We start from the raw sequence: 13,114 nt of genomic DNA, 5'->3' as shown, positions 1-13,114 counted from the left end.
GTCTGGGTTAAGTCACAGCACTAGGGGCTGGGGGTGGGTAATAGTCTAACTGAGCAAAACAGTAATTAACAGTATTCTCACAAGAAATATGGCCAGACACAGGATATGGCTCAGGGCTAGAGTACTTGTCAGCCCATCAGGCCCTGAATTCAATCCCAAGAAAGAGAGATGGGAAAGTGAAGGAAGAGAGGGAGGGAGAGATTTGCCCAATGAAAAGATAAGGGATGATTTCTAGGGTAGACATCTGTTGGCTGAGGAGGCAACACTAATGAGCGGGGGACAGTGGCTGTCCTTTCTCATGCTTTCATGTGCAAGGACTCAGGGTGGTGGGAAAGCAGGGCCAAAACATGGATGCTATCCATGTCGAGGGTCAACCTGGGAGAAGAGGCAGGATCTCATGTCCTGGGAGAACACAGAAGGGAGGGTGGATGTGAGACTACAAAGAGACAGCATGGAGTGGATCGGGCAGGGAGGGAGCTGGGTCAGTGGCCTGAGTGCTTGTTGCACAGAAGGCTGAATTCTGACCCTTAGCAGCCACGTAAGGCAACACACATCTGAAACTTCCATGTTAGGCATGGGGGAGAGACGGGCAGATCTGAAGTTCACTGGCCCACCCATCTAGTCAGTCAGTGAGCTCCAGGTTCAATGAGAGACCTGTCTCAAAAAATAAGGAGGAGAGGCAGAAAGGAGGACAGCTGACATGAACTATTGGCTCCATGCTTGGGTATGGGCATCTACACATGACATGCATGACAAGCAGGCGTCCTGGAGCTTGAGCAGCCTTCCGGGCAGAAGTGTGAGGCAGAGCAAATCAGTCCCTGTGGCACTTAAACAAGTAATAAGTCGGTTTCATTAGGCCCTATCCTTCAAACACTCCACCACCTCTCACACTGGGGACCACACCTTCAACACGGGTGGGGAGGGGGGCTGAGGAAGACACTGAGGATTCTAGCATGGACCTGCAGAGGCGCCATAGCTTCCCAGCCTGCCCCCGGCAACTGTCCTGACCTCCGCTGGAGCACCCTTGATGGGAACGTCAGCCGCCCACTCGACCTAGGCACATGCTGGCACGGAGGCAGGCAACTTCAAAAGTATCCTTATTGTTGATTCTTACAGTGACTTTGGCTACTTCCGTCCAGAGAATGCCTCAGAGTGTGTGGAGCAGCCGGAACTGAAGGGTCATGAGTTAGAGTTCTGTCTGTATGGCAAAGAGGAGCACCTGACCACAAATGGGTAAGGCGGCCTCCCCAGGGCAAGCAAGATCTCACTGCCCAGAGCCACAGCAGCTTATGGCCACGTGGTTCTGAATGAGCAGTATTCCAGAACATTCATGAAATCACCATCTAGTAGACCTTCTGTCATTTGCCACATCCAAGTGGCAGCCATGGGCCTCCTGGGGCCATCGACTCCAGGGCAAATGAGGAACCAGAGTTTTCCACTTTTACATTTAATGGCCCCCACAGGAGAGGGGGCAGCATTCTCCCAGCGACTCCATTCCCATTTGTGTCCCTTCAGGACTCAGTGTTGGGTACAGTGAAGGGACAGACATGTGTCTGACAGCAAGGCCCTGAAACAACACAGAATCCCCATAGACAGTGGCCCTGCCTCCACCCCGGGGCCCATGGTGTCTACCACATAATATCTCAGTCAACAAAACAATACATTGACACAACAGGACTTCCGGATGAGACAGGACGAAACTTGATGGACAGGGCATGTCTGTTATCCAGCACTCAGGCCACGGGGTGGGAGGTCCCCTTCAGTTCAGCAGCCGTCTGTACCACACAACTAGTTCTGGGCTAGCCATTTCACTTAGAGAGCCCTGTCCTGAGACAGAAGCGGAAAGTGGCTTACATGGGCACGAATAAATATGGACACATGTGTAACTTAGCTTCCTAGTTTCTCACAGAACGCACACACACACGCACACACACACACACTCACACACACACTCACGCACACACTCAGAAATGGTGCTCCCATAGTCTCAGGTTGGAGGTTTTGGATCCTTTAATATCAAAAAATTACCAATGGAATTGTGCTGGGTCATCAAAAGGTCACCTGCATAGTCACTTGAGTTGTGGCCATTTAAGTCCCTGAAAATTGTTGGGTGTGGTGGCAAACACCTTTAATTCCAGCACTTGGGAGGCCAAGGCAGACCAATCTCTGTAGGTTCAAGGCCTGCCTGGACTACCTAGTGAGTTCCACAGCATCGAGAGCTACATAGCGAGACCCTGTCCTAAAACCAAAAGCCCCAGGCCCTTGGTTCTGCCAAGGTTGGACCCCCAGTGTAGGGAATTGTTAGGGGGTAAGGGGTGTATGGGGGGACACCCTTATAGAATGGGAGGGGAGGGGTTAGGGGGCTGATGGACAGGAAACCGGGAAAGGGAATAACATTTGAAATGTAAATAAGAAATATCCAATTTAAAAAAGAAATGGAAAAACAAAAGCCCCTGAAAACAAACAAGAGCCCCATGATCATCCTGACCCGCGCATCAGAAGTGCTGCAGCTCAGCTGGCGGGAAACAGCAGGTTAAAGACAGAGGCTGAGAGCGAGCGAAGGCTGAGCTTTGCTCAGATTTCCTCACCTTCTCAGAGACAAGAACTTTCTGCAGCTTTCAAATCTGTTTTCTGCAAAGAGGCAAGAGCCCAGGGATAGATTCTGGTTAAAAAAAAAATTACCTTCTTTCCACCCCTTCTCCTTCCCTTTTTCTCCTCTACTTTTGTGGGGTGTGTGTGTGTGTGTGTGTGTGTGTGTGTGTGTGTGTGTGTGTGTGTGTTATGCATATATGTGGTATGTATAGTGTGTATATGTGTCGTGTGTTTATAAGTTGTATGTGTATGGTATATGTGTGTAATGTTTCTTGTACATTACAGACATTTACATGTGTAATATATATATGTGGTGTGTGTGGTATAGGTATGTAGTGTGTGGTGTGTGTGTAGTGTGGTGTGTCTGTGTGGTATGTATGGGGTGTGTGTGTGTGTGTGTGTGTGATACTTGGCACGTTAATACAGATAGCTATCATGTGTATGTGATATATGGTGTAGTGTCTGGGGAGGGGTGTACGGTGTGTGGTTGTATGTGTGTGTGATGCTTCTTACACATTAATATAGTTATTTATCACGTGTGTGCATGTGATGTGTAGTGTATGTTGTTGTATGTGTGCTATGTATATGTGGTGATATGTGTGTGATATGTATGTGTGAGTTGCTGCTTGCATACTAATACAGACACTGTGTATGTGATGTGTGGTGTGTATGTTATATGTGTGTATGTGCTGTATATATGTGGTGATGTGTGTGTGGTATGTATATGTATGATGCTTCTTGCACACTGGCTAATACAGACACGGATCATGTCTTCTCCTCTGCTTGGCTTAGCCTCGGATCAGCTCCTTGGCCTCTCCGCTGCTCTGTAGAGATGCTCCTCACTGCAGTGAGTTTGGAGCCCGTTTGCTCACAGACATCCATCTTCAGAACCAGCAGCTGGCCTTCACCCAGCATCACTGCTGCTTCCAATTTGTCACTTTGGGGTTTTGGGAGACTTTCATAAACTTGCTTCTTCGAGGTTCCATATACTTCACAGCCTGCTAGACAGGATGGCTGCAATTCCTGCAAAGCAGGGGTCAGGAAGCCCTAGCTACTGTCCCTCTGTCTTCCCTAGACACCAGCACAGCCACTGCCAGCCTCTGACCAAGCCCCTCTGCCCTTCAGGTACCGGAAAATCCCAGGAGACAGATGCCAAGGGGGAATGAATCCGGCCCGAGAAGTAAAGGACTTGAAGAAGAAATGCACAAGCAACTTCTTAAACCCCAAGAAGCAGGTGTGTTGAAAACAAACCTAGGTTCTGGGCACAGGCGGGATTTCGCATTCTGTCAGGAAGAACCAAAGTTACACTTAGGATCAGTTTGGGATGGCCACATTGTTCTGCAGAGCCTTGCACAGGAAGTTGTCAGGATGAAGGACCCATCACGTGTTGTACCCCAGTGACAAGTTTGTCCTACTAAGAGCTGGTGTGTGTGTGAGGGAAATGGGATTATATAAAGTTATAAAAGTCTTAGCAGCATGGAGCTGTAGAGTTTCTGAGGGCCAAGAGTCATTCGGAAGAAAAGATTTAAGAGTTGTGCTCAGTAAGTGAGGGATACCAATGTTGAACCATCCCCTGCTGTCTCCGGATGATAGATGAACTTTTTACATGCTAGCCAAAGTTTAAAAACAGAAGGGAAGGGCGGGCACTGTAGCTCAGTAGGTCAAGTATTTGCCTAGCATACATGAAGCCTGACTTCAGTCCCCAGCAACACATGAACAACCACACACACTCCACACTCGGGAGCTAAGGCAGGAGGATCAGAAGTTCGTTAGAAGTCAACCTGGGCTACATGAGACACTGTCTCCAAAACAAACACCTGGGACTAGAGAGGTGACTCAGCCCTCAACAGTGCCCACTGCTCCTGCACAGGACCCCAGTTTGGTTCCGAGCGCCTATATCAGGCCGCTCACCACTCCTGTACCTTCAGCTCCTAGGGATGTGACACTCTTCTGGATTCTGTGGGCACTGCACTCACATGTCACACACACTCATGCACACGTGCCCACACACAAACTCACAAATAAAAATTTAAAAACAAACAAGCCTCTGGAAAAAAATAACAGAAGAATAAGACCATAAAGAGCTATGGACTGGAGATTTGCACCCACAGAGAAGAGCCCTGCACAGTAGGTAGGGACTTTTGTGCTGATGCATGCTAACTGTGCTAAAACAAAAGCTGAGGAGTTGGGGATTTAGCTCAGTGGTAGAGCGCTTGCCTAGCAAGCGCAAGGCCCTGGGTTCGGTCCCCAGCTCCAAAAAAAAGAAAAAAAAAAGAAAAAAGAAAAAACGAAAGCTGAACTGTGGTCATAATGGACTGCCTCACATCAAGTCATAGGAAGAGTGGTACTGATCTGTCTGGTGGAGCTCTGGAGATGGGGTAACTAGGGAGGCTTCCTGGTAAAGCAGCACAGGGCCAGCAGTGACTTGGAAGATAACCTGAGGGCCCATCTTCCTCCTGTGTAATATAAAAGGTTAAGGAGCCATCAATCCCAGCTCCTCCTCCCTGCTGTTCAAAGGAAGGAAATAAGGGAGGGACTCTGAAGGCTATGAGGGAAGAGTGTGTGGGTGTGTGTATTGGTAAGGGGGGGCAGGCTCCTCCTCTGCATCCTGCCCTGGACTGCTGGTAGCTGTCCTCAGAGTGTTTGTGTGTGTGTGATTGCACAGGACTCCCGCCCACAGGGACACAGCTTGTCCCAGAATCCAGCTGCGCCTCCTCTTGGATACACTGAAAACACACACTTCCTATCTCCTACCCAGACGCAGGTAGGTTACACGCAAACAATGACCTGATAAGGCCTATCTGTAAAAACATGCCAAAAGTTAGCAACAACAGAAACCTCCGTGCCATCGAATGGCCTGCCTGGAGTAGCATTGACACACGTCTTCAAAGATGATAGTCTAGTGACAGATTCACTCAGCACCCTGTTCTCACAGTCTTCTTTCCGGCTCCTCCCATAGCCTCCAGGAGTTGTAAATGAGGGACAGGGAACAGTCACAGTGATCATAGCAATCTTCTAGGCATGTCCAACCTGTGACCCAGGGTCACATACAACCAAGAATAGCTATAAAGGCAGTCCGACACAAAATTGTAAACTTATTTCAAGTGTGAATTCTTCCTGCGGTTTCTTTTTTCCGGTAATTCAATTGAGCAGTTCTCAAGCGTGAACTTTATAGATGACATCATGTTGCAGTGTGAAAAGGTTGGACATGTCTGCTTTGAGGCAGTTGCCAAGACTTCCACTGTGACTTTGACATTGACGGCCCTGCACCATAGCTTCCAGGCAGCTGGAGTTGAGAGTCCCCCTGCTATAGTGCTAGCCCCGTGTCATCTGGGGGGTGGATGTACCCTGCCTACGTGCGTTGGACTGTATGAATGCAGCCATAGACTCTGCACACCTAACTGCTGCTCTGTCTGTTTTAATTTATCAAGAATTCCAAGTCGAGTTCTGTCCCTATCATCCTGGCCATCGTGGGACTGATGCTTGTCACTGTCGTAGCGGGAGTCCTCATTGTGAAGAAGTATGTCTGTGGCGGAAGGTAAGAAATGTGGAACTGGGTCAGAGCTACCGAATCCAAACCGAAAGCCAGCCCAGCCCACGTGGTCCAGTTCTCTTGTCAGACACTAGGGAGTTAATGATAACCCCTGAAGACGAGGTCCAGTTCTGTATCTTGTGTCTGCATGCTGTGCGGCATGAGTGTGGAAAACTGAGGAAATTCCATGCTATAGGAAGTGCTCCCTCCTCCACTCCAGAACCTAACCAGGGTCCCTCCACAGGTTCCTGGTGCACCGGTACTCGGTGCTTCAGCAGCACGCAGAGGCTGACGGGGTAGAGGCTTTGGATACGGCCTCCCACGCTAAAAGCGGTTATCACGATGATTCAGACGAGGTGAGACACTTTCTTCTTGAGGGATTACCCAAAATTTTCAGTCTTATTTTCTTGTATCTGTTTGTTTTTTGAGACAGGGTTTGTGTAATCTTGGCTGTCTTAGAACTAGCTCTAGGTCTAGTAGACCAGTCTGCCCTCAAACTCATCTGCCTGCATCTGCCTCTCAAGTGCTGGGATTGAAGGTGTGCACTGCTACCCTCTGGTGAAAAGTTTGAGTCTTAAAAAGAATTACTTTTATCCTTGTGATCGAGACAGTCTGGAGAAAAATGGCGTAGGGGTTAAAAGCACTTGCTACTCTGAAAACCTAGGCTCCGTTCTCTGCTGGCTCGTCACTCTCTGGATCTCTAGTTCCAGGGAGTCCGATGCCTTCTTCTGGCCTCCCGTACATATACAATGAAAATCAGTCAATCGGTCTTGAGTTTAAAAGAAAAAATACAAGGAGACCAAGCTGTGATGCGCCCACCTGAGGCAGCACTGGAATGACAAGGGCTGCAGAGCAAGTAGGCAACTGCTCTCAGAGTAGATTTCTGATTCGTCAGTAACGGGCACGTGTCTCTGTGTCTCTCTTTTCAGGACCTCCTGGAATAGCTCTTCTGAGGAGCTGGGACTGAATGTGCATGGAGCCACAGTACCTCCTACACTCCCTGAGGCTCTGACTTGGGGAAATAAATCCCCCACTGCGTCGGCCCCAGCTCTCTTTCTGCCGCTTCCACCCACGCCCAAAGGACCTACACTAAAGAAAGCAGGGTGGGGGTGGGGACCCCAACTGATCTCAGTTGGCTCTGAAAAGAGGGGGGCAATTTTAAATTCTTTAACATTTTTGTTTCAATTTCTGTCTTTTGTAAAAGTGTGGGCTTTAGGCTTCTCTCGGTTTGTTTTGTATGTTAAGGGACATGACTTGGGATTCAAAGGGATTGCTTCGCTGCCCCCACTCTTGTGTGTCCTGTCTGGTGCCCGCCCCAGGGCATCTGCCAACTCCACCATCAACTCAACTCCCACATCTTACCTGGTGCTGTCCCTGGGCTCTGCTGGTCATGCGAAGCCACCTCAGAGAAGGAAACAGAGGGTGCAGTGACTGGCGCCGCCTGGCCAGCTTCCCCCCATCCGTGGACAGTCCTGTTCAAAGAGACCGTGCCCCAGTGCACCAGCCCTGCTGCGGCGTCCTCACCCCCACCCCACCCCCAACCACGACTCTAAGGCACAGTGACTTTTCTTTTCCCGTTTAATTAGGCAATACCCTTGTTAATTGCCCTTTGGCAACTAACTTAATCATGTGCTTCCAACACACTAAATAGGGAAAACTTACAGGGCAATATTTTTCTTGTGGCAAGAAGGAAGGAGGGACAGAATTGACTAGATCTAACACCTATTAAAGACAAAACTGGCTGCTTCCAAGCTCTTTCAAGCTGTGCTTTGTGGTGCCAGTGGCGCTGTCAAGGCTTGGCTCGAAGCCTGCCCAGGCTCTGCCATCCCTTTCCTGGAGTTCGTTGTTCAGGGCACAATGCGGCCACCGGACTGACAGCCATAGGCTTCCATTTTTACCATCACCCACGGTAAAGGCTCAGTGTCGAGCTACGGCCATGGCTGCTTATTGCTTCCTCTGAGGTTGCTCCCGTTCAGAGAACTGGGACTAGGAGTGTTTTCAGGTTGATGGACTTTTTCAGACTCTACGTTACGTTACCAGACTATCCTCCCGCTTCCCCCAGTTTTGCTGAGTTGGTTGTTATTCAGAACCCTTTGGCTAAACCCACTGAAGGCACTTTCTAGATGGTGCTGTGTGTGGTCGATACATTGCTTTCGTGTTTTAAATGTAAGGAAATTTTCTATCTGATATTTTTCCAAATTAAGTATGTTGTAGAATGAGAGTGGCGGATGTGGGGCCATCTGGTAGGGGAAAGGTACAGAGATTCATCTGAATACAGCTTAGACATTGGCTGGACCAGGAAGGTGGGGTGTAGGTCTCTGGTGTCCCTCCCCCTGCTGTGCGGATCAGTCCCTCCAACTACCACTAGGACATTCTTTAGTAGGTCCGTCTTGCTGTCACTTCATTCTGTGGCTAGAAAGTCAGTGGAAAGTTAATGTGCCAAACCAGCTTGTCAGAATGCGTGAGCAGATGGCCGGGTCCGCTCCTCCCCAGAGGGAACAGTGTCAGGGAAAGAGGGGAGGAAGAGGAGGGAGAGCCAGAGAGATGAGTCATGGAACGTCGTCTAGAAAATGAAGTTAGGGTCGTTTCTGGGAAGAGAAGACCAGAGGATGCTCTAGTCTTTAGCTTGTTCACTTTGTAATGATTCTAAAATAATTCCAAAGATATAGCAGCTCATAAGTTATCAAAGTCCAGCCTCAGCCCCTGCCAAAGGGGAGAGATCTGTGTCCACTACAGTCTCTCCCAGCACATCCCCAGGTCGGTGTGGGGAGGTAGGCCAGTGTATGGTGATCTTCCCTAGTGTCTGGATGGACTTCACACTTGTCCCCAGCCATCGAGGACTGGGGTGCTCTGCCGCTAATGGTTTCTGGGATTTCTGTAGAACATGGCCGCTTTGGGATCATTTCTCTTTTGAGCACCACACTATTCTTGCCGTAGATAGCACTCAGGAACAAAGGCTGAGTCAGCCACCCGGAGTCCTCGGAGCTCTGAAACACAAGTTATGCAAGGCCCTGACTCCTGGCAGCAGAGCTTCCCTAGGGCGACTGGCTGGGGCCGAGGGCGCTGGGGCCAGGGCGCTGGGGCGTTCCTTGCAGAGCCATTACTTTGACACCTTTTTGTTTTCTTTTGGAGAACAAGTTTATCCCCCTGCTTCGTGGCTCAGAGGAAAAGTGATGGTGATTGGGGGCACCCTCTCTCCCTTGGAGAGTCACTGTTGGATGAGTCCTCCGCCCCCTTTGCTTCTCTCTGTAGCTCAGGTACTGCTCCTACAACAGCTCCTGGCATTCACACACACAAAGACCCCAGCCAGCAGTTTTCCCTTAAGCTGGTTTTAAAAAAAAAAAAAAAAAAAAAAAAAAAAAAAAAAAAAAAAAAACTGCTTTGGTTTGTCCTGTGCAGCCCTGGGGCAGCATCGGCATCACTGGTGAACTTACCGCTATTCTCGGCACTGTGGTGGCCGATGGGCTGGTTCTGGAGACTTGGGCAGTAGGATTTAGCATTGTTAGGCAGCTCAGACATATTGGAAAGTCCATAGTGGCCTGAGTTTTAAATCCCAATTTTTTTTTTCTTGGCTTGGGACCTTAGGGGCTTGGAGTTTTCCTGAGACTGGTGCCATGGCTGAATGCGCTGTGCTGTGAATTGAATGGAACAGCGCTTTGAGCCCTTAGAGAGTGACTGCAGCTGCAGGGTGGGCTCAGGAGCCTTGGGCCTCACTGCCTCTGAACCTGCATGCGTGCAGTCCCATGCGCCTGGCTTTCCCCTGCACCACGTGCAGGCTGCTGGAGTAGTCCCCTGCCTGCTCACAGCTGGTCCCCTAGCCTTTCCTCTCTGGCATTGTAGTATCATGGGCCACCCTCGGCCCCTTTATTCATAGTCAGGCCTATGAACCATGCTGGACTAAGTATGTTGAACTGTCCCTTCATCAGGACACTCGAGGGGCGAAAGGCCATTCCAACAAGCGCCAGAGTGAGAGGGCTGGCGTGGCATCGCTCACTTACTGCTCTACAGGTAAAGCACATGGGTAGAGAGCCTCCAGCGCTCGGAAGAGCCCTGCCACTGCACACTGGCAAAGGGCTCGCCCACGTATCAGTACAGCCCTCCCAACTCCACACTCAGCAGGGATGCACTTGACTGCTGATGTCGGGCAGGGCACACCTCAGTTTTCTATCCCCTTCCCACCAGAGGTAAAAGGAGCATGAACTTTAATGTCTTTTGGAACAAAACCAAAGTTTAAGGTTTGCCATATGATCAGTGACAGGGAAGCCCAGAGCCGGCCAGCAGGTGCCAGATTTTCTGTCCGGCTGGCCAGTGCTGCACCAGGTGCAGGCTGCTCTGGGCTCGTTGAAACCACAGATGCAGGTGGGTTTTGTGGTTCCATTCGTTATATCATTAAGAATTGGAGCATTAACTTGAAACTGTCTTCAAAGACTTGCTGTGTGCACTGTCTCACACTACCACATTCTCTGCATCTGTTTATATAACACAAGCCAATCTGTACCTTTATATATATGTGTGTGTACATATATACATGTATAAACTGTATAGTGTACATGTTAATGACTTATCAGTATGCCCCGAATTTTTAGTGCAGTTCTCATCCTCCGCATGCCCTCAGCTGTGGTCAGGTGACTTCCCTGTGTTTGAGCTCCCGAGTCCAGGGAGAAGGGTTGGGGCTGCATTCTCCTTATCCCCATGCACAGAAACGCTCAGGGTCCCCACGTGCCTGTTGTCCTCCCCTCTGGTCTTCTGTTCCCTTTCTGAGCATGTGGCCCTTCCCCCGGCTGTGAGGGGCGGCTGCCTTCCTGGGAGAGCAGGATCAAGACCACCACTGCATGTGTACTGAAAACTCCAGACTTCTGCCCTCTTGGGACAGAACATTGCATGTGAGGTGGGATTATCAAGTTTCAAAAACCTGTGTCAATTATACAGCAAAGCCAGACCACATAACGACATCCCACAAAATGGAAATAAAACGCAAAATCTCTTTAGCATTGTGTAAATAAATCTGGACGTGTTTAACTTTGTACTGGTAATTTTCTGTATATTTGCAATATTTGGGTTAGAAATAAAACAGCCTGGACTTTGGTACCTAACCTACTAAGAGGAGTGAGCTACGGTTCTTTAGCAAGTGTTTCTAGTTTTCCACCTTCAAAAGTCAAAACTCCAGCAACCAGAGAAGCAGCACCTTGAAAGTCAGCACTGGGCATTTCTAGTTTGAAGGGTGGGGGACAATTTATGAGGAAACGGCTCCCACAAACGGGCTGCTGGCCTCTAAGTTTTCTAACTCCTGTCTTTTCCTCAGTCTCTATGCTGTCGAGCTCTGCCTCCCTCCGTGAAGCCTAACAGCCCATTGCACACTTTCTCCGGTGTTTGCTTCTACACTTCTGGACACAACACGTGGCTAACTCCGGAGTTGTGTGTTCCCTGTAGCTGGTTTGTCAGATGAACACCAGAAGGTCGTAGCTCTGCATGTCTCGCCGTCCCTTGCTCTTCTCACAGACCTGCCCGCCCAGCCTCCTAACGTACACGTGTCACCGAGGGAGCTTCCTGCCTTCAGCCGTTAGCCACCCATTAGCCATCCCACGGTGCCCTGGGGAGCGTTTTGAGCCAATATCTCCATTCAGTGGTCCCACATCTCAGTCTGGAGAAGGCAGGACCCAGGCTCTGTTCCCTCCCTCCAGCAGGAGATTTTACCCCAAGGACTGAATCAGTCTGGTTTAAGAGATTCTAACATATCCCAAGACAATTTGCACCAGAGTCAGCCCGGCCAAGAACTTGTGTATCACAGACTGCCCTAAAACAGATGGTAATCCTCCTACCTCCACCTTCACAGTGCTGGGATTGCAAGTGAATGCCACCATGTCCAGCTCTGAATTGAACTTTCTGATGGGCAGATGTGAGGAGTCTGTATTTTTAAATTTGATTCCTTCTCTACATGTGCAGTACAGGGAGAGGGTGGGGAGCTCACACAAGAGGCTTAAGCCACTTTCTCCACAAAAATGGCTAAGAATGCATTAACGTGGTCCCCCTAAGCTGGAGAGAACAGTCAGTAAATTGCTCACCACACAAAGGCAGTCTCCGAGCCCATGTTAAAGTCCCAGTGCCCAGGAGGCACACACAGGGAGACTAACCCCTGGAACTCACTGGCCAGCCCAGCCTGATCACTAGGCCCCAGGTCAAAGTAGGACACCTTTCAAAAAACAATAGGGGGAACACTTGGGGGTTCTCAGACTGAACCACTAACCAAAGAGCATACACTGACCACAGGACCTAGACCTCTGCACATAAGCAGCAGATGTGTAGCTCTGTCTCCATGGAGGTGCCAAACAGCTGGAGCAGGGGCTGTCCCCAAGGCCTGTCCAGCTGGGCTGCCTTAGCTGGGCTCGGTGGGAGAGGATGCACCTAGCTGTACTGAGACTTGGTGTGCCAGGGTAAGGGGATACCTGGGGGGAGGGGCTCCACCCTCTCAGAGAGGGGGGAAAGGGATGGGAAGAGGGACTGTGGGAGGGTGGACAGCAGTCAGGATGTACAATAAATACGGGAAAATATAAATGGGGCTGATAAGATGGCTCATTGGGTAAAGGTGACTGCCACAACCCTGGCTATCTGAGTCCAATCCCTGGGACCCACAAGGTGGAAGGGGAGAACTAACTCCTGAAAATTGTCCTCAGACCTTCACGTGTGTGCTAGAGCACTAGGTTTGATTCCAAGCATCCTTGTGGGACCTCACTTAGTCCCAGGTCTGAACCCCTCTTCTGGCCTTCATTGGCACCAGGAATGCACATGGTGCACAGATACAGTTTTTTAAAAGTGAAAAAATTTTAAATATATACAGGATCGCTGGCCCCCAAGTTAGGAGGGGTGGCTGTGATAAACCATATAATTTGGGTGGAGGGTACAGTGTGCAGTGGAATGTCTGGATGAGCCATCAGCTGGGGACTCGGCTTTAGCTAGCACTGGCTGTGGACTGGCCACTGGATCCCAGGCACA

The 13,114-nt window shown here is 49.8% G+C and overlaps 1 protein-coding gene across 1 annotated transcript in view; it reads left to right on the top strand.

The window, feature by feature from the left end:
* Positions 1–7,875, top strand: part of Sort1 (sortilin 1) — a 73,433-nt gene extending 65,558 nt beyond the window's left edge. The window contains 6 exon segments of the mRNA XM_032897481.1: positions 1,117–1,233; positions 3,718–3,826; positions 5,258–5,356; positions 6,024–6,130; positions 6,369–6,480; positions 7,054–7,875. Coding sequence (XP_032753372.1) covers positions 1,117–1,233; positions 3,718–3,826; positions 5,258–5,356; positions 6,024–6,130; positions 6,369–6,480; positions 7,054–7,068 — 559 coding nt within the window. The 3' untranslated portion in view covers positions 7,069–7,875.
* Positions 7,876–13,114: the final 5,239 nt, after the last annotated feature.

This window comes from Rattus rattus, chromosome 3, assembly GCF_011064425.1.
Source record: "Rattus rattus isolate New Zealand chromosome 3, Rrattus_CSIRO_v1, whole genome shotgun sequence".
NCBI lineage: Eukaryota > Metazoa > Chordata > Mammalia > Rodentia > Muridae > Rattus > Rattus rattus.
Note: the sequence above shows the minus strand (reverse complement) of the source record. Positions and strands in the feature narration are given on the sequence as shown.